At 41.4% G+C, this 21871-nt stretch overlaps 2 protein-coding genes across 4 annotated transcripts in view; one reads left to right on the forward strand and one right to left on the reverse strand.

Annotated features, from left to right (window-relative positions):
• Positions 1-21871, forward strand: part of RALYL (RALY RNA binding protein like) — a 1540715-nt gene that overhangs the window by 353936 nt on the left and 1164908 nt on the right. The gene's annotated exons all lie outside the window — the stretch shown is intronic.
• LOC143998366 (hemoglobin subunit alpha-3-like) lies at positions 8103-17036 on the reverse strand. Its single transcript, XM_077493960.1, has 4 exons — positions 16310-17036; positions 13844-13997; positions 10117-10306; positions 8103-8537 (listed from the first exon to the last, which is right to left on the reverse strand). Exons 2-4 carry the CDS (start codon positions 13936-13938, stop codon positions 8415-8417), a joined length of 408 nt encoding a protein of 135 aa, XP_077350086.1. The 5' UTR covers positions 13939-13997; positions 16310-17036; the 3' UTR covers positions 8103-8414.

A 21871-nucleotide genomic window follows, 5' to 3' on the forward strand; every position in this document is an offset into this window, starting at 1 on the left:
CATAATTTCTTATGAAGCTCTTGGTTCACAACAAGTATCAATAATTACATGAGCAATTGTAGACGAGGAATAGTGGTGAGACTAATACCACTAGAATAAGAGCACACCATCCCAAACTGAAGCAAGTAGGTATGAAACCAAGCTGGCAGTAAAACCAAGTTTTTGAGTTGGCAGTAAATCAAAATAGAAGGGAATGACATACAAATACACTATGAATCCAGTTTTGGAAAACACACTTCCTGCTTAACATGGCAGCCATCAGGAATGTGTGTATATCTGACATCCTGACTGCCTTTGTGATGAAAAAAAAAGTTTAGTGAAAAAAATTAAAACAATAAATAAAGGTTTGAAAACTGCAAAAAGTCTAAGTTACACCCAAGCCTTTAAACCTAAGCCCTCCTTCCAAAACAAATGTTTGAGACCCCCCATTCTCACATACACGCACTCATGCGCAAACATAAACAGGCACGTTGGGGGCTCCTGCGCACAAAAATGTTTGATGATGTGATACACATGTTACATACTGCCACACACACTGGAATGAGAGCAATAATTGTAGCATCAGAGTTCCCAGGTAGCTTTAAATTTATGACCTGTAGGGGCTTTTAAATCCTCACCTATGGAAAATTTAGAGTGGAAAAGTTTGTTGCACGCAATATTAGGATTTGACATGTTGGGTATCTGGTTACTCGCCACAACCTCATCTTTTATATTTTATCAAAAAATTGGGTAATATATTATGCTTGCCTTAAAATTAACTTGTGTAAGTGTATACTAAGTGTATTTTTACAGAAATGTTGCATTTTCTAAACCACTTTGCTATTATCGTGTAACATAAAATATTGCAACTACAACCATTTTATGCTCTAGGATGTCTGCTTTCAGAAAATATATAATGTAATGTAATCAGCAGGTCTAAAATAAAATTTTAGACATGTGTGCATAAAATGCAAAAACTGTTTTGGCAGCCAAAGGGTTAGGCATTTACTAAAATAAAGATTATTCAAGCAATGTCTAGCAAGCAAAGACTTCTATGTTTGAGTCATAATTTCTTATGTGGCTCTTGGTTCAGAACAAGTGTCTACTGTACTTCACAGTGCTACCGTAGAGCAGTTTTCCATTTTATTCCTGGATGTGTTTGTGAATATCAATATGTAAAAGAACAATTGTACGTGTTATCTGTGATTTGTATGTATCAGAAAGTGTAAAGGAGAGTGAGAAAGTCAATTAATTAATCCTCAGAGGACATCAAGTGTTACTAAACCCAGGACCCTGCATTCACTATATCTGGTCTCCCACAGTACACAGAACATGGAAATGCAATTATTTTAGGAAATCTAAACTGCTAAATTCATTTTCTCATCAGCAGTATATAGCAGTCTTGTGACTTCTATCATTGTCTGGTTAAAGCTTGGAGGAGGAGTTTCTATTCTACTCTGACTTTCATATAAGGCTGCAGGATCCCTGTTCCTCTGGACAGTGCTGATTGGCCCTGTGCTGATCACAAGCACCCCCCCCCCCCCCCGCCCCCAAGAAAAAATAAAAAACTCTTTAGCAATACACAACAAACTGATCATCTGCAGAAAGACTTCAAAGGCTCTGTCTTATCAGGAGATGAATGATGGCACTGCAATAATTTTAATTAAAAACAAACAAACATCTAAGTACCTTTTTCCTGTGCTTTTTTTTAACGTACAGCTACCCTATGTACCAATATACCATTAATGTACCTCTGTTGCAGAAAAGAAAAAGCTGTCCCTATGTTCTAGGGCAGGTATCACCTCATCCTTAAATTTCTTCTATAGAAAACTATTTCATGACTTCCTGGTATCTATCCTGCAGGACACTAGAGTGAGGATGTTTTTCAGCAGCTGACCTCATTAAGATATACCCTGCACCTGCCCTCCCCCTCCAGGAGATTGCACAGGCCCACCTCTGTAGTTCCATGCTTCCCTAATGCAGTCATTGTCATTGAGCACCATTCTCCCTAAATACAGTACACAGCCAATATCCTACTCTGTTGATTTATTGTTTTGTACATCTTCTAGTTCCTGCATAGATCGTTCGTTCCTGCATAGATCACACACTGCAGCAGGAGAAGTTGCTAAGCAATCACATAACAGGCTATGTGGAGTAAAGCTGTAGTGTAGAAAAGAGGAGAAGTGTGCTGACTGAAAGTCTGTAAAGCTCACCATACACTATACAATCTGATTGTACAATCTCTTTTAGATCTACTATCAACTTTAATGTAGCGCTGTATTGGATACAGAGTAATTGGATAGATGGGTGTGTCCAACTATTATATAGTTTTGGTAGAGATAAAGGAGATTGTATAGAGATTATACAATCAGATTGTACATAGTTATACACATAAAATAAACTAGTCACGCTTTTGGTGCCATTAATTCTTAATGGCACCCCAAACTTGGAAGCAAAGGTACAACAAGCTCAGAAAAACATGCAAAAAACAAACCACAACACCCTCCCTCTTCCTGAGCTGAAGCGGGATTACAAGAACAATGACAGCCAAGTGTCTCCCCCCACTCCCTCTTATGTTTTGTATAAAGCTGTTCATATGCAATGCAATCTGTTTGTACAATTTCTGCATGCTTTCCTGTGGATTTACCAAAACTATGTTACCCACTGGAACAATCTAGTCAATTTGTATCAGGCAGACCCTTGCAGTATATAGTTGATGTAAGATCTAAAGGAGATTGTACATACAGATTGTCCAGTGTTTGACCACCTAAAGGAAGAAGTAAAAATTTGTTGAAATAAAAAAAAGAAAGTAAATAATTGGATGTGAAGTTTCCTGGATGGTCATAAGATGTTACAGGGAGTGATAGCCTTATGCCACGTACACACGATCGGACATTCCGACAATGAAATCCTGGGCTTTATGGGATTTACCTGCTTGCCGACCGCCTCACGAAGATATACTGTGGCAGAAGGGCTCGTACAGCAAACTAACGTACCTGTACATGGCCCTTTAGGAGGCAGCCTGCTCGTGCGTGCACCATTGGCAAGCTCCGTGTGTCAGGTAGCGGGTCCCGCGGACTCGATCGCCGCGGGGATACAGGGAGGGAGAACGGGGAGATGCTAATGTAAACAGCATCTCCCCGTTCTGCCTAGTGACAGTGTCACTGATCTCTGTTCCTTGTGAACGGAGCAGAGATCAGTAACGTGTCACACACAGCCCCTCCCCCCCACAGTTAGAAACACGCCCCAGGACACCCCTACACTGACACCTACAGGTTAACCCCTTCACTTCCAGTGTCATTTACACAGGAATCATTGCATTTGTATAGCACTGATTGCTGTATAAATGACAATGGTCCCAAAAATGTGTCAAAAATGTCCGATTTGTGTCTGCCATAATGTTGCAGTCACAATAAAAATCGCTGATCGCCACCATTACTAGTAAAAAAAAATATTAATAAAAATGCCATAAAACTATCCCCTATTTTGTAAACGCTTTAACTTTTGCGTAAACCAATCAATAATCGCTTATTGAGATTTTTTTACCAAAAATATGTAGAAGAATATGTATCTGCCTAAACTGAGGAATTTTTTTTTTAAAATATTTATTATAGCAAAAACTAAAAAATTTAGCTTTTTTTTCAAAATTGTCGCTCTTTTTTTGTTTATAGCGCAAAAAATAAAAACCGCAAAGGTGATCAAATACCACCAAAAGAAAGCTATATTTGTGGGAAAAAAAGGACGTCAATTTTGCTTGGGTGCAATGTCGCACGACCGCTCAATTGTCAGTTAAAGCGATGCTGTGTCGAATCGCAAAAAGTTCTCTGGTTAGGAAGGGACTAAATTCTTCCGGGGCTGAAGTGATTATTTCCGACGGCTGTTGGCTTAAACTTGTCTTGCATACACACGGTCGCACAAATGTTGTCAGAAACACGTACAATGTGCCTAGTAAAGTTAAGTTCAATAGCCAAGGCTGCTCTTTTGCTTGATTCAGAGGATGCGTGGAATTTTGTGCGGCGGAATTGTCTACACATGCTCGGAATTTCCAACAACAGATTTTGTTGTTGGAAAATTTGAGAACCAGCTCTCAAATTTTTGTTGTCGGAAAAGGTTCGTACACATGATTGGACTTTTTTACAACAAACATGCAAATTAGCTGTTTTGGAGCAAAATCTGACCATGTGTACGCTTCATTGGACAAACTTTTTCTATTTTTAATTGGACTTTTGTTGACTGTGCGAACGGACAAACTTTCTGGCAACAAAAGTCAGATGGAGCAAAGTCTGATCGTGTGCACAGAAAACCATAGGACTTTTGTACAAAGTACAAACAAGCATGCTCAGAACCAATGCAAAAGATCAGACAACAATACAGAAGTTGACCAAAGATGGCTGTAAAGAGCAGAAAAAACATGTGATTTGGTGAAAGTTGGTTGAAAAAGTCCAGCCGTGTGTATGCAATACAAGTTTATGGCCGACGTCCTTTGTACAAAAATCCATGGGAAAGTTTGTATAAAGTCCGATCGTGTGTATAAGGCTAAATTCCGACAAAAAATGTCTAATGGAGACTACATACAGTTGGAATTTCCGACAACAAGCTCCCATCGAACATTTGTTGTCGGAAAATCTGACTGTGTGTATGCGGCAGAATCAATTTTTTGCCATTTTTGAACAAAGAGGTGCAAACTGAAGGCTGCCATGGACTAGGTAAGTGCATTGAGATTGCTTGGGCAGAAAAGACATTAAAAGGGCTTCTATTTTTTATGAAAAGTGAAATTCTCTCTAAAAAGATGAACTTAGCCTTTAAATACTATATAAGTTTATATATTTGTCCTTTTAGTTTGCTTATAATTGGTTGTGCACCTAAAAGCCCGTACACACGATCAGATCAATGTATCAAAGGTGACAGTGAGCTATTGACACTGCACTTGTTTGTTGAGGGGAGGCTAAACGAAAGTGCTGGCAGGTGTCGGGGCTGATTCTGCTAACACTGCATTTTTGGGGACATTATACTAAGGGGGATACTAGCATAGTTCTGTTCATACAGACTCTATACTAGTAATGGTGGTGATTAGCGACTTATAGCATGAGTGCGATAGTGTGCAGGCAATCTAACACTAACTGACCCTTGCTGGGAGAGACATTAACTGACCCTGACGTTATCTGAAGTGACACTAATACAGCGATCAGTGATAATACTGTACACTGACACTGTACTAATGTCACTTGCTGGGTGACAGGGGTGATCAAAGTGTTAACTGAGAGTGATCAAGGGGTTAAATATGTCAAGCTAAGGTGTGTGAGTGTAAAGTGTGCTGCTTTTACTCAGTGTGTTGTTCCCTTCTCTTCCTGGACCGAAAAGGGTCCAAGAAGAAAAAAAAAACAGCTAGATACATTGCCTATGTTTATTAACACAGGCACGGAGCTGTTTTCTTATTTGCTGCAGCCGATCAGCAGGGTCATGGGCAAAACCATTGGCCAGGACCCACTGATGAACTGATCCTGCAGAAAATGACAGTAGGGGTCACCGAGGGTGCACACGCAAACCCGGAAGAAAGTCCCGACGTATGAGTAAGTTGCTGTGCCCACGCAGGCCGCCCATCCACAGTACATTGCAGGAAGTGGTTAATATATCTGGAAAGTTCTGTATGGGAAGCTCTGGAAGCTGATAACCGAGCCTTCTGCCTGCTGAGTCCTTCCAAGTGAGTGAGCTGTGACCGGCCTCTCCCCCCTCTCTCTCCCAAATTCCTCTCCCCCCCTCTCTCTGCAGATAAGGAGGTTTCTTTCAGCAGCATGTGCAGTACCTGCTCCTATGTACTATAATGTGAGCTCACACTGGTCTGCTGCAGTGTTGGTCATCTCATGGTCTTCCTGCATGTCCCATAGACTTCTATTAGTTTGCACATTTTTGCTGCATTTTCTGAAAGTGCACAAAAACAGCTGCATCTTTGGTGTGCTATAAAAAAACTGCAGCAAAAACGCACAACCTAAAATAAGCCTATGGGACTGCGGCTAAGGAAAACTGTATGCATAAGCACTGCGGCTAAACTGCAGCACACCAGTGTGCGATGAAAGGCTTGTACACACTTGCAGCAGGCACTGCCACTCCACTGAAAAGTGATCAATGCCCAGGTCACTTTTGCTAATGCTCAGCAGCTCCAACCAGAGCTTTTTTTTTTTTTTTTTTTGTTCAACTCACTGGATTGAGAAAAAAAACAATAGTGGTGTGTACAAGGCTTTACTATGTTGATAAAGGAATCAAGCAATTTTCTTGAGGAGTGGTCTCTCTGTGCGGACAATTTGGAGCGATGTCTCTCTCTGTCTGGTGCAAACTAAAAAATACTGAAAAATAGCCTCACTCTGCTATTAAATGCAGCCTCGCTGTGCCCCATCAAATGCAGCCTCGCTGTGCCCCATCAAATGCAGCCTCGCTGTGCCCCATCAAATGTAGCCTCGCTGTGCCCCATCAAATGCAGCCTCGCTGTGCCCCATCAAATGTAGCCTCGCTGTGCCCCATCAAATGTAGCCTCGCTGTGCCCCATCAAATGTAGCCTCGCTGTGCCCCATCAAATGTAGCCAATGTTACCCCCGTCAGCATTTAACCAGCACCCCACCTCGCCCGCTGTCTGACCAGCACTTACCTCATCTGGGTGGCAGGTCAGGCAGCGAGTGATGGCTGGGAGCTGTGGGACAGGCAGTGGCTCCTGTGTTCTCTATGCTTACTCCATGCTTTTCCTCCTGCTAGACATCCAATAGGAGCGCCTGTCCTTTCAGCCAATCAGGTGACGGATATCAGACCCTCTCTTCCTGATTGGCAGAGAGGCAGTTCAGTGTTAGAAAAGCAAATATTAATTTGCTTTTCTAACACGCCTGGGTGGGCTCTGAGCACAATGATCTGCGCTCTGAGTCCACCCTATTTTGAAGCATATTAGACCCTATGATCAAGCTGCCTGAGGTGAGGTTGGGAGAAGTGAATGAATTAGAACATACGTGTGTCATGGGAGCATGAGCCAGCAGCAGAGGAGGAGATCACATCCTTAAATCTCAGCCAGGGTTCATGCTGGAACTTGTAGTACTTTACTTTTTGGGATGTAACACCCCAAAAGTGAAGGACTAAAGGTCTCAGCATAACCCCTCAGAGCTCAGGATGTGTCACCCCCCCAACTAGTGAAGGACTACAGGGCACAGCATGAACCCGTGGGATCTAAGGGGACACATCCTTAGATCTCAGGGGTTAATGCTGGGACTTGTAGTTTGTCTAGTTGCGGGCAGGGGGCAGGTCCTCAGCTCTGAGGGATTCATACAGGGACTAGTTCCTAGAGGCCATGGTAGTACAAGTCCCCCACAGGCCCTGGAGGGCCACATTGTCCTCCCTGCACCCCCCACCTTTGCGATCATGAAAAACCTTAGAGACTGTTTTCCCGATTCACCATTTTGCCACCACCGGTTCTATGGGCCACTTGACTGGACTTGCCCCCCAGGCCTAAGGCTGCCAGCCCTTCCCTGGTCTTGTTAGTAGCCTTTAATCATAGTTGTGTGCCTACTTGAGAAATGTCCAGGTTAATAGATAAAGGATATATAGTGTTTTGCAAATACTGTAGCCAGTGGAATCAATAAAAGGGTTAACAGACACACAGTGATTGGTATCTGCTTGTATAAGATTAGTCAGGGTGGTGTGTCCCTCAGACTTCAGAAAGTGGGATCTGCCCCCCAAAACTCATCAGCATTGCAAACAACTGATACGTTTGTTCTAGGAGAGGAAGTGGGTGGCATCTTCCTTGGTCACAGTTAGGAGAGTCTGACAAGTGTGGGAGAATCCAGCAGTGAAGGAGTGGAATTACCCTTCCATTTAGCCCCTAGTGTACAGATTCACCCTATTCCACTGAATATTGTGACATCTGTCTGATTTTAGGACATGTGAGTGCAATTAGTATTCTGTGTTTTATGTGGAATCTTAAATAAAGTGTTTTATTGCTCCAGTGAGATACGCTTCATGTCACCCCTTTTTAAGCTCTGTCACATCCCTTGTGCTGACTAATGGAAGCTCCAAGCATCTCTCTTGCTGCCCAAGAAGATCAAAATACACTATTAATTCACACAATTGTTTGTTGGACTGGATCTGCCAGAATTCTTTTATTGGACATTTTATATAGTAATATTTCCTAGCGTTAATGTATTATAGTTATTGTGTTCAATATTTGTTAATATCAAATTCAATATTTCTTAATATTAAACCATCAATGTAAAAAAACAAAACTATGAAAGAGTTAAGGCAGAAATAAAAAAAATACATAAGGCTTTGTTCAAGCATGCACCAGATACAGTATATATTTTATGGACATTATACACAAGTACTCTTCAAAAAACATTGAAATTAGGATGTGATTGAAATGAGCCCAAAGAACTCCACAATGCATGGTATTTTTCTTGCTGTAATTATTGACGTATTCTTTTTACAAGGGTTATAGCAACTCGCTCAAGGAATTTGTCTAAGGAAAGTAAATATTTAGAAGTGGAATCAACAGAAGCCAAGACCTTCTTCATAGAGTGAGACAGTGGCTGAAAAGAAATAGAGGATATATTATTTTGTGAACCTATACACACCTATATTATTATTAAGGACAGTAATGTTCAAGAGTATTTGTTTCCCCAGGTTGTGTGTTTACTTTTTTTGTAAAGTAATTACTGATCTAATTTGATGTAGCATAGCTTCACCAGTTCCCGACCGGCGCACAATGATGTACATCGGCAGAATGGCACAGGCAGGCAAACTGGCGTACAGGTATGTCCAGTTGAAATTGCCGCCCTGCCATCGCATCCACGCTGCCGGCGGCACACGTGCGTGCTGGTTGGGACCCCCGTGAGTTTGGTTGGGATACCCGCGATTGTCTCATTGGGAGGGAGAACGAGGAGATGTCGTTGTAAACAGCATCTCCCCATTCTGCCTAGCAGCAAGTGACACTGATCTCTGCTCCCTGTGATTGGAGCAGAGATCAGTGTTCACTAACACACAGCCACGCCCCCCACAGTTAGTAACACGCCCCTGGGACACACTTAACCCCTACACTGCCACCCCCTGGTTAACCCTTTCACTGCCAGTGTCATTTACACAGGAATCAGTCCATTTGTATAGCACTGATTGCTGTATAAATGACAATGGTCCCAAAAATGTGTAAAAAATGTTCGATGTGTCCGCCATAATGTTGCAGTCACAATAAAAATCGCTAATCGCCGCCTTTACTAGTAAAAAAAAAAAATATTAATAAAAATGTCATAAAACGATCCCCTATTTTGTAAACGCTATAATTTTTACGTAAACCAATCAATAATCGCTTATTGCGATTTTTTTTACCAAAAATGTGTAGAAGAATACGTATCGGCCTAAACTGAGGAAAAAAAATGTTTTTTTATATATTTTTGGGGGATATTTATTATAGCAAAAAGTAAAAAATAATGAATTATTTTCAAAATTGTTGCTCTTTTTTTGTTTATAACGCAAAAATAAAAACCACAGGGATGATCAAATACCACCAAAAGAAAGCTCTATTTGTGGGAAAAAAAGGATGTCAGTTTTGTCTGTGAGCCACGTCGCATGGCCGTGCAATTGCCAGTTAAAACGATGCAGTGCCGAATCTCAAAAAGTGGTCTGGTATTAAGCCAGCAAAATGGTCCGGTCTGAAAGTGGTTAATAAAAGAAATATTTGTGCTGATTTATAACAACTAAAGCACAATTCAAATTGTTGCTTATAGCAACCAGTTATGCTTCATATTTCAGAGCAAAATAAGAGAGAAAGCTCCACTGTTATGCCAACAGTCTAGCGAAAGGTGCTCTTCTCTAATCAGGGGACACAATACTAACATGCCTTACCTGGCTATCATGTTTAATCATACTTATTGCAGATTACTGAAACATTTTAATGCAGAAAATAATCTTGAGAGGTAAGAAGAAAGCATTTTAGAGAGGTCAGCAGTAAAAGCCTCTATATTTATGTCATGACAAGACAAAACTGATACAGCATTCTTACCTGGACCACCCAAGTTGAAATACCATATTATGTTGCAAACACATACCCAATGAACTATATCCACCTGAATCAAGTTATCTTATTATTGTATAATCTTATTCAATAGTCCTTACACCAATGTTTCCTGGATCTACTCCTAGGTCCATGAGGGGGGACAGGTTGCCAGCAAGGTCATCCAGGTGATGGGCTGCACTCCCAAAAGCATTCATAATCTTTCCACCATGTGTCTTCAGGTCAGCAGAGCCAGGGGTCAGTTTAAAGCGGACAAAATAAGGTTTGGCTTGGGGGGACTCAAGATAAAACCTAATAGAAAATAAAACAACTCAAATATGTAAAATGACGTGTTTCAAATCAAAATATATATATATATTTATGTATCTTCACTGGGAAAGCAAACTTTGTTTTCCTTCCTGGTGTTACCACTAGCAGAAAGAGAACCTGGCTGTCCTTCAAGTAATTGCCCAGAGTCAAAATGATCTCTTTGTTTCATAGCTTAATGGATACTGTTTGCAACCAAATACTACGTAATGTATGATGCATAAAATATCAGTAATAGCAGGCAATAATTACTAACATCTTTCTCTCAATTTTCATTTAACCACTTAAGCCCCGGACCAATTTGCAGCCAAAAGACCAAGCTCCTTTTTGCGATTCGGCACTGCGTCACTCTAACTGACAATTGCGCGGTCGTGCGACGTGGCTCCCAAACAAAATTGGTGTCCTTTTTTTCCCATAAATAGAGCTTTCTTTTGGTGGTATTTGATCACTTCTGTGTTTTTTATTTTTTGCGCTATAAACAAAAATAGAGCGGCAATTTAGAAAAAATACTATATTTTTTACTTTTTACTATATTATCCCCCAAAAATATATAAAAAAATATTTTTTTTTTCCTCAGTTTAGGCCGATACGTATTCTTCTACATATTTTTGGTAAAAAAAAATCATAATTAGCAATTATTGATTGGCTTGTGCAAAAGTTATAGCGTTTACAAAATTGGAGATAGTTTTATAGCATTTTTATTAACATTTTCTTTTACTAGTAATGGTGGTGATCAGCGATTTTTATTGTGACTGCGACATATGGCGGACACATCGGACATTTTTTACACATTTTTGGGACCATTGTTATTTATACAGCAATCAGTGCTATTTAAATGCACTGATTCCTGTGTAAATGACCCTGGCAATGAAGGAGTTAACCACTAGGGGGCAGTGTAGGTGTTATGTATGACGTTATGTGTTTTTTTATTGTAGGGGGCGTGGCCTGGCATGTGATGTCACCGATCGTCTCTTCCCTATAAAAGGAAAGAGACGATCGATGACAGGCTCAGTAGGAAGAACGGGGAGAGGTTTGTTTACACAGACCTCTCCTCGTTCTTCAGCTCTGTGACCCGATCACTAAACACAATTGGCGATCGGGTCCGCTGGTCCCGCGGCCATGGTCACGGAGCTCATGCCATGGCTGGGCACTTAAAAAGCAACGTACGGGTACGTGCTTGTGCCCAGCCATGCCATTCTGCCAACATACATTGGCGTGAGGCGGTCCTTAAGTGGTTAATGGATACTGTTTTCAACCGAAAACTACGTAATGTATGATGCATAAAATATCAGTAGTAGCAGTCAATAATTACTAACACCCACAACAGTATGATCAGTCTGTATATGCAGTAAACATGCTTGTTATACTCATTGTGGACCCTAAGGGGTTAATCCTCTGCAATGTGTAAAAAGTTTGTTTGATCCTATTTTCTTTGATACTCCCCTTCTTCCACAGTCCCCAAACCATCTCTTGATAGAACAGAGTGGGGACTGGTTATAAATTCTGTCAATACTGTCTTAACTTTTTAACTACTTTACGACCGCCGGTTGTCAAATGACGGCCAGACGGCGGACCTATTGTGGTGGGTGAGCGTCATATGAGGGCAGCCTCTTCGGTGGCGACGTGTCACGGAGACACCGCTCGCCACCAAAGGGGGTGAACAGCCATTGTGCATGGCTGTTTACCACATGATCACGGAGGGTCACACCCCCACTGTGCACAGCGCATGCGCGCATCCCCGGGAACACTGCTCGTCACCGACGCTGGTAAACAGCCATTGGCCGATCACTAAAATGTAAACAATCCGTGGTAACGAGATGTTACCGGTTTCTCCTCCTCCAATCGTGTGAGAGGAGGAGATTGCGGTAAGATCTCGTTACCGCTTACAGTGTACACCAATCACACTGATTGCCCCCCCAATAAAGAGGACCTGTCACCACCCCCATAGTACATGTCACTCACAGTCCATCAGAGTACCTGTCACAGTCCATCAGAGTACCCGAGTACCTGTCACAGTCCATCAGAGTACCCAAGTACCTGTCACAACCCATCCGAGTACCCGAGTACCTGTCACAGTCCATCCGAGTACCCGAGTACCTGTCACAGCCCATCAGAGTACCCGAGTACCTGTCACAGCCCATCTGAGTACCCGAGTGCTTGTCCCGGTCTATCTGAGTACCCAAGTACCTGTCCCGGTCCATCTGATACCAGTCACCAGGCCATCAGAGAACCTGTCACCAGGCCATCAGAGTACCCAAGTACCTGTAACCAGGCCATCAAAGTACCCAAGTACCTGTCACCAGGCCATCAGAGTACCCAAGTACCTGTCACCAGGCCATCAGAGTACTCAAGTACCTGTCACCAGCCCATCAGAGTACCAGAGTACCTATCTGCAGCCCATCAGAGTACCCGAGTACCTATTTGCAGCGCATGCCACATAGAATATACGTTGGGGTGTTTGCTTTCCAAAATGGGGTCATTTTGTAGGTAATTCCATTGTCCTGGTACTCCAGGGCCTTCAAAAGTGTAATAGGTGGCTGTGAAATGAGATGTGTCATTTTTGCTCGTAGAACATCTGAAGGTACTGCATCAATGTTGGTGCTCTGTATGTGGCCAGGCTGTGTAAAAGTCTCACACATGTGGTAACGCCATACTCAGGAAGAGTAGCAGAATGTATTTTGGGGTGTAATTTGATGTATGCATATGCTGTGTGTGAAATAACCTGATAATATGACAATTTTGTAAAAAAAAAAAAAAAAAAAAATCTTCATTTTGCAAATAATTGTGGGAAAAAGCGACAACTTAAAAAACTCACCATGCTACTTACTTAATACCTTGGAATGTCTACTTTGTAAAAAGGGGTCATTTGGGGGGTATTTGTACTTTCCTGACTTGTTAGTGTCTCAAGAAATGAGATACACCTGATGTACTGAAGGCCTGATCAGATGTGATCAATTTTCAGTGATTGGCACCATAGTTTGTAGATTCTATAACTTTCACAAAGACCAAATAATATACACTAATGTGGGTTATTTTTACCAAAGATATGTAGCACTTTTTGGCCAAAATTTATGAAGAAAAATGACTAATTATCAAAAAGGCATTTTTTTCACAAAATTTACATTTTATTTTATTTATACCACAAAAATAAAAAACCCACTAGTGATTTAAATACCACTAAAAGAAAGCTCTATTTGTGTGGAAAAAAGGACGCAAGTTTCATATGGGTACAGTGTTTCATGACTGAGTAATTGTCATTCAAACTGTGAGAGCGCTGAAAGCTGAAAAATGGTCTGGTCAGGAAGGGGGTGTAAGTGCACTGTATTGAGGTGGTTAAAAGGGCTATACACATGGATCATAGAACTAGAATGACTTCTCCCATGTAATGAGTAGTTGTTTTTAAACTTAGTACATTATCCAAATAATTCCTGTGCTGGTAAATTATTTATCCAGTTAAAAAAAAATGAACACTGTAATCATCTATTTAAAACAAAAGCAAAAACAAGAATAAAAGAACCTTACCTGTTTAAAACCTTAGCACCGAGATCATCGGCCTGAGGGGAAATCTTGTCCCACATGGAAAGCAAAGCAGTCTTCTCTCCAGCAGACATATTCATTGTGATGATGGAGAGTTGATGTAGTAAACCTTAGATCGGCTTGGCAACTCAAGAAAGATCTATATTAAACTGAAACGTTTTACCAAGTTTTTAAGTATTAGCATATCATTCATAAAGCTAAAGATGCATTCCTATTGGATGAAACTGAACACCACCCGTTAGAACTGACGTATCCTCTGCATGCTGTATATGCTGATACAAAGCACATACACTCCTTTTGTGTTTACTTAGCTATTGCTGATCATTGCAGTCAAATGCATTTAAGGGCATGGCATTACATATTTTCAAGGTACTCAAGTATATAACATTTACAAGTTGAAAATGATAGTTGTAATTGTTTTGATTCAAGTTTTAACTCGTCTCCACTATTTTGGGGATTAAGAATACCAGTTAAGTGTATTTTTAACAGAAAACATTCACACATTCCTGGACTACCATACAGTAAGGGAAAAAATATTTGATCCCCTGGTGATTCTGTACGTTTGCCCACTGACAAATAAATGATCAGCCTATAATTTTAATGTCGCAGTCCCGATAAAAATCGCAGATCACCGCCATTACTAATAAAAAAAAACTAATAATAAAAATGCCATAAATCTATCCCCTATTTTGTAGACGCTATAAATTTTGCGCAAACTAATCAGTATATACTTATTGTGACTTTTTTTTTACCAAAAATATGTAGAAGAATACATATTGTCCTAAACTGAGGAGGAAATCAGTTTTTTTTATATATTTTCGGGGGATATTTATTAGAGCAAAAAGTAAAAAATAATGCATTTTTTTCAAAATTGACGGTCTTTTTTTGTTTATAGTGCAAAAAATAAAAACCACAGAGGTGATTAAATACCACCATAAGAAAGCTCTATTTACCACCAAAACAAAAGCTCTATTTGTGGGAAAAAAGGATGACAATTTTGTTTGAGTACAGCGCCGCACGACCGTGCAGTTGTAAGTTAAAGCACCTCAGTGCCGTATCGCAAAAAATACTCTGGTCATTAAGGGGGTAAAATCTTCCGGGGCAGAAGTGGTTAATTGGTGCGCTGGAAAAATCTTTAAATGAAAGTGCGAACCTGCGCACGTTGAAGCACAAATAGCGATAATAAAGTACGGCCAATACAGTTGGTTAATTTCATCTAATTGGATGTGTCTTGTTAGGCAATTAGTAGGTGTTCTCAGTTAATTAACCCCTTTGATGCTAATCTCATTCCTATTACTTCTAACATATCTTTCAATACAGTACAAAGAACAGAGAAGTGTTTCTAAACCCAGTAAATTCATATTTTCAGATCTTGATCTTTAAAGGTGATCATACACTGCAATCAATTAGATCCTCAATAAGGCTGCTTTCACACTGGGGCGGGAGCGGCGTCGGCGGTAAAGTGCCGCTATTTTTAGCGGCGCTTTACCATCGTTTTAGCGGCGGTCTGCGGGTGGTTTTAACCCCCGCTAGCGGCCGAAAAAGGGTTAAACCCGCCTGCAAAGCGCCGCTGCAGCGGCGCTTTGCCGGCGGTATTGCCGCGGTGTCCCATTGATTTCAATGGGTAGGAGCGGTTTAGGAGCGGTGAATACACCGCTCCTTCACCGCTGCAAAGATGCGGCTAGCAGGACTTTTTTCACTGTCCTGCCAGCGCATCGCTCCAGTGTGAAAGCCCTCCGGCTTTCACACTGGAGTGAAAGGGGCCGGTTTTTTTCAGGCGCTACACAGGCGCTATTTTTAGCGCTGTAACGCCTGAATACCGCCCCAGTGTGAAAGCAGCCTAAATTTGATTTAGTGCAAGAGCCTGTTTGATTTCCTATAATTTGAATTAAGATGAATTGAATTGAGTTGTACAGAGATTGACCAATCAGATTGCATAGTGCATGACCACCTTAAGTGCCAAATTTGTAATGTAGATGTGCCATGACCCACTTGTATTTTCCAAATGATATTTCTTGGGCATTAAACAAGGCACATGAAAAAAAAAAAATTCAGGACATGCTAGAATGATCAGGAATGTTCAAACTATAACTCCCAGCTGTTGAGGAACTACACATCCCATTAGGCGTTGTAAAGTGCAGCGCTAAAAATTGTAAATATTACATAAGTTAGTATAGCATGTAATAACTATAAAGTGCAAATGCAAAAGTAGCTGTAACTGATATACAATAATAATTACATATGTGACCAGCATAATACAAACATACACACATTATATTATAAAGTGCAATGGCATATAAAGTGCAAAATAATAAGTCCTTCAGCAGTAAAAATGTGAGAAAGTTCATTAGCAGGTGTAATTGGATGAAAAAGATCCCATGTAAGATATGGAGACTGGATCAAATATTTGACCACGTGATACCCATCACCACAGTGAAATAAAAGGCTTACCAGAAAGGCAGAAACCACCCTTATTCAGGGGGGTCACAAAGCTCTTGTTGGATCAGAGATCCCATGGAAGGATGTCCAGATGTCCTGAGCGTCTCCCACCAGAAGCCTTCACATACATCGGGCGAAGGTCAGACCAGATCAGATATCCCCAATCCCAGGAAGTGCAGGTATGCAAAGAAACAAAAAACTCCAATGATGCAGTATTGTCTCTTTAAAGTATTTATATTGGTAAGTATTGCAGTCCTGCATACAAGTATTCTGACTCAAAAACGAGTCCCCCAATACAAAATGAATAAAAAATAATTCCTTACAAGTTAAAAAGTCCACAAATGTGTGGGGGAGATCGTTTCGTCAGATGTGGCGTCATCAGGGGCCATTGACATGTATCACATTTGAACTTAAGAATGTGTCTTTGCAAAGTTAAAATAAATGAAATCCTTTCTTATTTTTGCTTGGGAATAGAGTGCAGAGGGATTTGAACAGTGGTGGCTGGTGCTAAAAAATTTTTGGGGTGGGGCGCAAACAAACTGAAAAAAAAAATAGAAAACAAACCCATCATATACCGCCAATTTGCCATCAAACGCTGCCACTGTGTCATCAAACACAGCCACTGTGCCATGAATTGCAGCCACTGTGCCCATCAAACACTGCCACTGTGCCCATTAAACGCTGCCACTGTGCCCATCAAACACTGCCACTGTGCCCATCAAATGCTGCCATTGTGCCATCACATGCTGCGACTGTGTACATTAAATGCAGTGACTATGCCATCAATTGCAGCCACTGTGCCATCAAACGCTTCCAGTGTGGCCATCAAATGCTGCCACTGTGTCAAATGCTGCCAGTGTGCCAAATGATGCCAGTGTGCCCAATGCTGTCAGTTTGCCAGTGTGCCCAATGCTGCCAGTGTGACAGTGTGCCCCCCTACCCACTCGATTTCTGCGCAGCACTTACCCTGTCTTGTGGGGCAGCGGGTGACGGCGATGAGCAGGTCCTTCATGCGTCTCCCGCACTTCTTCTCCCATCCTCTCCTCCCATCAAGTGTCCAATAGCAGCGCCTGTTGTTTCAGCCAGTCAGGTGACAGGTAACCAGACCTGAGCAACCTGATTGGCTGAAAGGCGGGTTAAGTATTAGGAAAGCAATGTATTCAGTTTCCTAACACACCAATGACTAATCAGCGAACGCACAGCAGTGTACCCGCTGTTTCCCTTTTGAGAGCCTATTAGAGCCCATGGCTCCAATCAGGAAGCCTATTAGAGCCTATGGCTCTAATCAGGTGCTTCCAAAGATACCCCGCCACTGTAATTCATATTCCTGATGCTCAGACGAGGGGCCGGGCACCTGAATAGGGGGCAGCAGCGGCGACCATAGATAGATTCATTTCAAACCAAGAAGAACCGCGCTCTCTAAATACACACACTTCCCACGTGATACCAATAATCCAACAAATTGACCGTGTTGATAAAATATAAAAAATATATATATGAAAGTAAAGTGCACAAGTGTTTTAAATGATCATAGTGAACATGATTACCACTAACCCATAAATACAATTATGAATCACATATAAACTTGCATATTGATAATCCAAAGGCTAAAAATTAAAAAAATGCATAAACAATTGATCAAAAGAAGTCCTCCTTAATAACTGAGTATATCCTCATATATTAGTCCTCAAAACAAATCTGACTTGTGAAGTCAATTGTAGACAAATAAAACACCACGTGTTGGTTATAGTGTCCAAAAGTTCTGATACCTTGCTTCATAAACCGTGAGGTATGACGTAGTGTACCACCACCAAATATCAAGATTGGCTCCTTACCAGATGTCAGAAAATTATTCGTACATCAAAGGATCAGATCATGCTACACATGCTCCTCAGTCCTCCAGAACTCCACCCTCTTCTGAGATCATGGTAAAAAAAGGCTTCCCATATGAACCGATTCCCAAATTCACCATAGAAAGGAGAAAAAGGCGCTCCAATAGTGTAAAATTGCTTATTTATTAAAAATTCAAACTAAAAAGGCACACTTACAATAAAGCAGTGAGATATGGCGTAAACAAGTGGAAAGCGTCGGCCGTACGCTGATCTCCACAGGTCTCTCCTTCTCCAACTGATACGATTTTTCTAGGCAATAAACAGCATGTCACACTGCCTGACGCGTTTGGTGATACTTCACGTCGTCTCGGGGCACGGGTGACACGCCATATTGCCTCTCTTTATATAATAACTATTAATCCAAGCTAGGGACCCTAGCTGAGGCAGTAAATACTGCTAGAGATAAGGATAGGTCACTCCTGTTGGCAGAAAGGGATACGAATAGGGGAGGAACCAGGTGGTATTGCCTTTTATCACTACTTTTTCTGTGCAACACCGGAACATTAAGAACTTAATCATGAGACACTGGCACCTCTTGACCAGTGATCAAGTTTTGGGGACAATTTTACCCGAAAACTCCAGAGTTATCTTTAGGGGAGCTCCTTCATTGGGGAATAGGGTTGCCTCTAGTGTACAGGATCCCCCCCCAAAAAGTAGGTGTTTTTTTCAGAATCTCACAGGTTTCTTTAGATGCAGAAACTGTCAAGTGTGTTCGTTGAACATCAATAAAAATTCTAAGATTTGTCGTTTCTCTTCCACAAGCACACAGAGGACATTTGAAGTAGAACTGTTTATTACGTCTTCTTCAGAGACGGTAGTTTACCTTATTCAATGTCCCTGTGGTCTTCAATACGTGGGGAGGACCAAGAGGGCCTTGAAGGTCAGATTAACCACTTTCAGACCGGACCAATTTGCTGGTCAAAGACCAGACCACTTTTTGCGATTCGGCACTGCGTCGCTTTAACTGACAATTGCGCGGTCGTGCGACGTGGCTCCCAAACAAAATTAACGTCCTTTTTTTCCCACAAATAGAGCTTTCTTTTGGTGGTATTTGATCACCCCTGCGGTTTTTATTTTTTGCGCTATAAACAAAAATAGAGCGATAATTTTGAAAAAAACGCATTATTTTTTACTTTTTGTAATAATAAATATCCCCCAAAAATATATAAAAAAAATTTTTTTCCCTCAGTTTAGGCTGATACCTATTCTTCTACATATTTTTGGTAAAAAAAATCGCAATAAGAGATTATTGATTGGTTTGCGCAAAAGTTATAGTGTTTACAAAATAGGGATAGTTTTATAGCATTTTTATTAATAATTTTTTATTATTTTTTATTTTACTAGTAATGGCGGCGATCTGCGATTTTTATTGTGACTGCGACATTGTGGGGGACCCATCGGACATTTTTGACACATTTTTGGGACCATTGTCATTTATACAGTAATCACTGCTATATAAATGCAGTGATTCCTGTGTAAATGACACTGGCAGTGAAAGGGTTAACCAGTGGGTGGCAGTGTAGGGGTTAAGTGTTCCTAGGGGTGTGTTACTAACTGTGGGGGGGTTGGGCTTTCATTTAGTGTACACTGATCTCTGCTCCAATCACATGGAGCAGAGATCAGCGTCACTAGTTGCTAGGCAGAATGGAAAAATGTTGTTTATACAGCATTTCCTCCATTCGGCCGCTCCGTGAGACGATCGCGGGGATGCCCGCGGCGATCGAGTCCGCGGGTCCCGCGACCGGACTTACGGGGGTCCCGACCAGCGCGGGAGCGCGCCGCCAGCGGCGCGCTCCCGATGGCACGGCGGCAACGAATATTGGACGTACATGTACGCCAATATGCCTGCCCGTGCCATTCTGTCGACGTACATCGTCGTGCGCTGGTCGGGAAGTGGTTAAATGAACACATCGGTAACATCAGACGGGGGTTTGACAAACACCCAGTATCCAGACATTACGATGAGGTTCACAATAGGGGCCCCTCCAATACCCTTTATATGGGGATAGACAAATATAAAACACACTGGAGGGGAGGGTCATTAGTGAGAGAAATTTCCCGCCTTGAAATGTCGTGGATTTATAGGTTAAAGACATATACCCCATTTGGGATGAACGTAGACACTGATGTCAACGCTTTCATCAATAACGCCTGAAGTGTTTGGGGTTTTGACGAAAGAAGAGTTTTGGGTAATGGGGTGGTTTAGGGATCTGATATGATTTTATCCACTGCTATGGATTTTATGTTGGGTAATTCCTTGTCTCCTATTATTCCTTTCTAGTAACCTTTGAACTCTAGATTTAATCTGGAGGTTTGGGGTTTGGTTCGATTTTGGGCATTTTAATTCTAACTTTTGAATAAGTATTTTATTTTATTTTCATTGTATTCCTTTGATTTTATTTTTATAATCATGAGTGCTGATATGATTAATTTGATATTAGGAATTGTATGTTATTTGTCTTAATGACACCTGTTTTTGTTGTAAGTGTTATGAACTATGGATAGGATATGTGTCTGAGCTTCCTCCTCCGTTGATATTATACTTTGCTCATTAAATTGCAGTAATATATTTGAGGCGACTCCTCGCCAATTCTTTCCCTTTCAGGCAGTGCCTTTTTGCTGTGCGGGTTGAGAGGGGCGGGAGGATGGAGGAGGCGCCGTTGGGAGGGGCGATGGGTTGGTATTATAATTGTGTCATGTCCCTACCATGCATACGAAAGCGAGGCGTGGTCCCCAGTGGGCTCTTTAGCAAATAACTTTTGAGAGTGAGGCTTGGTCCTCATTCATGGTTATTAGGTCAGTACCATTGAATGGTTGTGGGGCCAGAACTCACTGTAGCCAACTGTGTTGACGGGGTCACATTTGGGTACGATTTCCGCCTCTGACGTCACATCGGGTTGTTTCCGCTGTGATAATGAGAATGAGGCTTGGTCCTTGCACACGAATTATGGCTAACCAGACACTATTGGCCATTTAACTTTGGCAATATGGTGATTGGGTATGCGGGAGGATGCGCAATAGCGTCACTTCCGTTGCGGAAATACGAACGGGATCCGGTCAGTCTATGGAGGAGTAGGCTTGGATTAATAGTTATTATATAAAGAGAGGCAATATGGCCCCGAGACGATGTGAAGTATCACAAAACGCGTTGGGCGGTGTGACATGCTGTTTATTGCCCAGAAAAATCGTATCAGTTGGAGAAGGAGAGACCCGTGGAGATCAGCGTACGGCCGACGCTTTCCACTTGTTTACGCCATATCTCACTGCTTTATTGTAAGTGTGCCTTTTTAGTTTGAATTTTTTATTAAATAAGCAATTTTACACTATTGAAGCGCCTTTTTCTCCTTTCTATGGTGAATTTGGGAATCGGTTCATATGGGAAGCCTTTTTTTACCATGATCTCGGAAGAGGGTGGAGTTCTGGAGGACTGAGGAGCATGTGTAGCATGATCTGATCCTTTGATGTACGAATAATTTTCTGACATCTGGTAAGGAGCCAATCTTGATATTTGGTGGTGGTACACTACGCCATACCTCACGGTTTATGAAGCAAGGAATCAGAACTTTTGTACACTATAACCAACACGTGGTGTTTTATTTGTCTACAATTGACTTCACAAGTCAATTAATATTATGAGGATATACTCAGTTATTAAGGAGGACTTCTTTTGATCAATTGTTTA

This window comes from Lithobates pipiens, unplaced genomic scaffold, assembly GCF_037356315.1.
Source record: "Lithobates pipiens isolate NorthernLeopardFrog02 unplaced genomic scaffold, aLitPip1_a1.2 Scaffold_19, whole genome shotgun sequence".
In the NCBI taxonomy this organism is placed as follows: domain Eukaryota; kingdom Metazoa; phylum Chordata; class Amphibia; order Anura; family Ranidae; genus Lithobates; species Lithobates pipiens.

Coding starts and splice junctions, on each gene's coding strand:
- LOC143998366 (XM_077493960.1), bottom strand. CDS start 13,938: ATGAATATGTCTGCTGGAGAGAAGACTGCTTTGCTTTCCATGTGGGAC. Junction 10,307..13,843: donor GGTGCTAAGGTTTTAAACAG/GTAAGGTTCTTT, acceptor ATTTTCTATTAG/GTTTTATCTTGAGTCCCCCC. Junction 8,538..10,116: donor TAGATCCAGGAAACATTGGT/GTAAGGACTATT, acceptor ATTTCTTTTCAG/CCACTGTCTCACTCTATGAA.